At 33.3% G+C, this 2,098-nt stretch overlaps 1 protein-coding gene across 1 annotated transcript; it reads right to left on the minus strand.

The window, feature by feature from the left end:
- Positions 1-275: 275 nt before the first annotated feature.
- Positions 276-1,075, minus strand: LOC145038854 (uncharacterized). The gene has a single exon (XM_078987082.1). The coding sequence runs from the start codon at positions 988-990 to the stop codon at positions 379-381; it is 612 nt and encodes a 203-aa protein (XP_078843208.1). The 5' UTR covers positions 991-1,075; the 3' UTR covers positions 276-378.
- Between the last annotated feature and the right edge of the window lie 1,023 nt (positions 1,076-2,098).

Genomic DNA, 2,098 nt, shown 5'->3' on the forward strand with positions numbered 1-2,098 from the left:
ATTTAAAACTCGTTTTATTAAAAAAAATCAAATGATTGAAATATCTAGGTTTCAAACGTTTGTGTATGTTTTTTTCTTCTAAATGCAGATCACCTAATGTTGCAACATGTAGGTTTTGAACCTAAATAAATTTCACAACAAGAGTGAAATATGTAGGTTTCGAACGTCAATCCACTCAATTTTTAAATGCTTAGTATAAGGTGATCACCATTCACCATTAGAACTTGATAATGATTCATGTTTCTAGTTAGAACATTACAAAAAGAACATTCTAATTAATTTCATATATATAAAGATTTATTGCATCAACTGTATATACTTGCATACACAAACATGAGGTCTCAATGTACACAACAATCGAAATAAATTTTATACATCTTAATTAAATGATGAACCAAAAGACGCCTTGGTGTTTTGCCGCCGTAGGTCGTTGTAAAACCTACTTATGAACTGCTCCGCCGCCTCATCAACCTGGTTGTCATCATGCACGCTACTCAAAGGAAAGGGAGAGTCGGTTACTCTAAGTTGCCTCACCATCGGACTCCTCCCAAACCCTGGAAGAGCCGGCGATGCCGTCTCACTGTGAATCATCTCCACGGCCTTAAGCACCGCCGCATTGAAAGCCATCATGTCAAGACCCTCCGCCTGGTGATTGTTAGAATGGTGTTTCTTGTTGAATGAAAATAAAGAGAACGCATTGTTACTAACAGAAGGGCTGTTACAGCAGCTGAACTCGTATTCACCAGATGGAAGAGAAGGGCTGGAGAGGTGACTTGAAGGGCGGTTGGTGGTGGAAGGCGCCGGCCAGTGGTGGTGGTGGTTGTGGAACATGAGATTATGCAAGGCTTTTCCGGCGATCTTACCACACTTCATCATCCTGTTGAGGTCGAGCAGTAACTTCTTCTTGGATATGCCTTTACGTAGCATGAAGTACACGACTCGAACTAAGCTCCATACTTTCTTTGCTAAAACTGGTAGATTTTGTTCCATTTTTTGAAGTGTTTTCGTGTTCTTCTAGAGAGATATAGATGGGTGAGAGAGATATTGAGATGGAGAGGGAAATTGTTGAGCAAATGGTGGTGAGAAGGGGGGGATATTTAAAGACAAATAGAAGGTACGCAGATGACTAGACATCCTTTCATGTTAAGGTAAAGAAAATTGGTGGTGCACTTTTTTATTTTGTTTTTTAATTCTTTCTCTATGTAATTTCCGAAGGTTGGTGATTTGGTATGTGGTTTTCCTCGCAATTATTGAACATGAGATCGAGAGGTTGACGTAACTGGAATTACCACAAAGCTTTTTTATGGATGATTTAGAGTTTCAAAAAAAATTATAAAAATACATTCAATTTTTTTTTTTTTTTTTAACTTTTTAATCGTATGTGAAATATTTTATGGAATTAAACGAGAATAGATGATGGATTAACTTAATTAATCTCTCGTATAAAAAACAAAATACAAATTTCCATTATTTATTACATATATACGTAGTTTAAAAATTATTTAGCGATCAAATAACTAAAATATATGTTACACAAGAAAGCAATAGAAAACAAAAAAACGATACAATGATTTAACGTGTTCGATAGATATGAGTTACGTACACGAACAGATGCAAGAGAGTTCTTCTATTAACAGATTGCTTGAAAGGATTATTACACTGTAATAATATCTAGCTACCAATATTTATATCTATAAAACCTTCTACTATTTATAATAGGTTCGATCGATATAACTTACGTCCACAAACAAATGCAAGAGAATTCTTCTATTAACATATTGTTTGAAATGATTACATTGTAATATCTAGCTACCAATATTTATATCCGTAAAACCTCCTATTATAGGGCAGAGCATAAATCCAAACATTTTTAGTTTCTTCACTTTCTTTCAAGTCGGGTATCCATTCGCAAAAACAAACTCAAGCCACACATTAACATTACAGAATAATAATAAAAATAATAATAATAATAATAATAATAATAATAATAATAATAATATATACTATTCTAAATTCTTTTAAAAAAATCCTAAGATGAAACTGTTACATTTGTTTGGAATAAAACATAATTATTTATGATTTTTTTAACATGAAGTAT

The sequence above is a fragment of the Lactuca saligna genome, chromosome 4 (genome assembly GCF_052625555.1).
Source record: "Lactuca saligna cultivar CGN05327 chromosome 4, ASM5262555v1, whole genome shotgun sequence".
NCBI classification, from domain to species: Eukaryota; Viridiplantae; Streptophyta; class Magnoliopsida; order Asterales; family Asteraceae; genus Lactuca; species Lactuca saligna.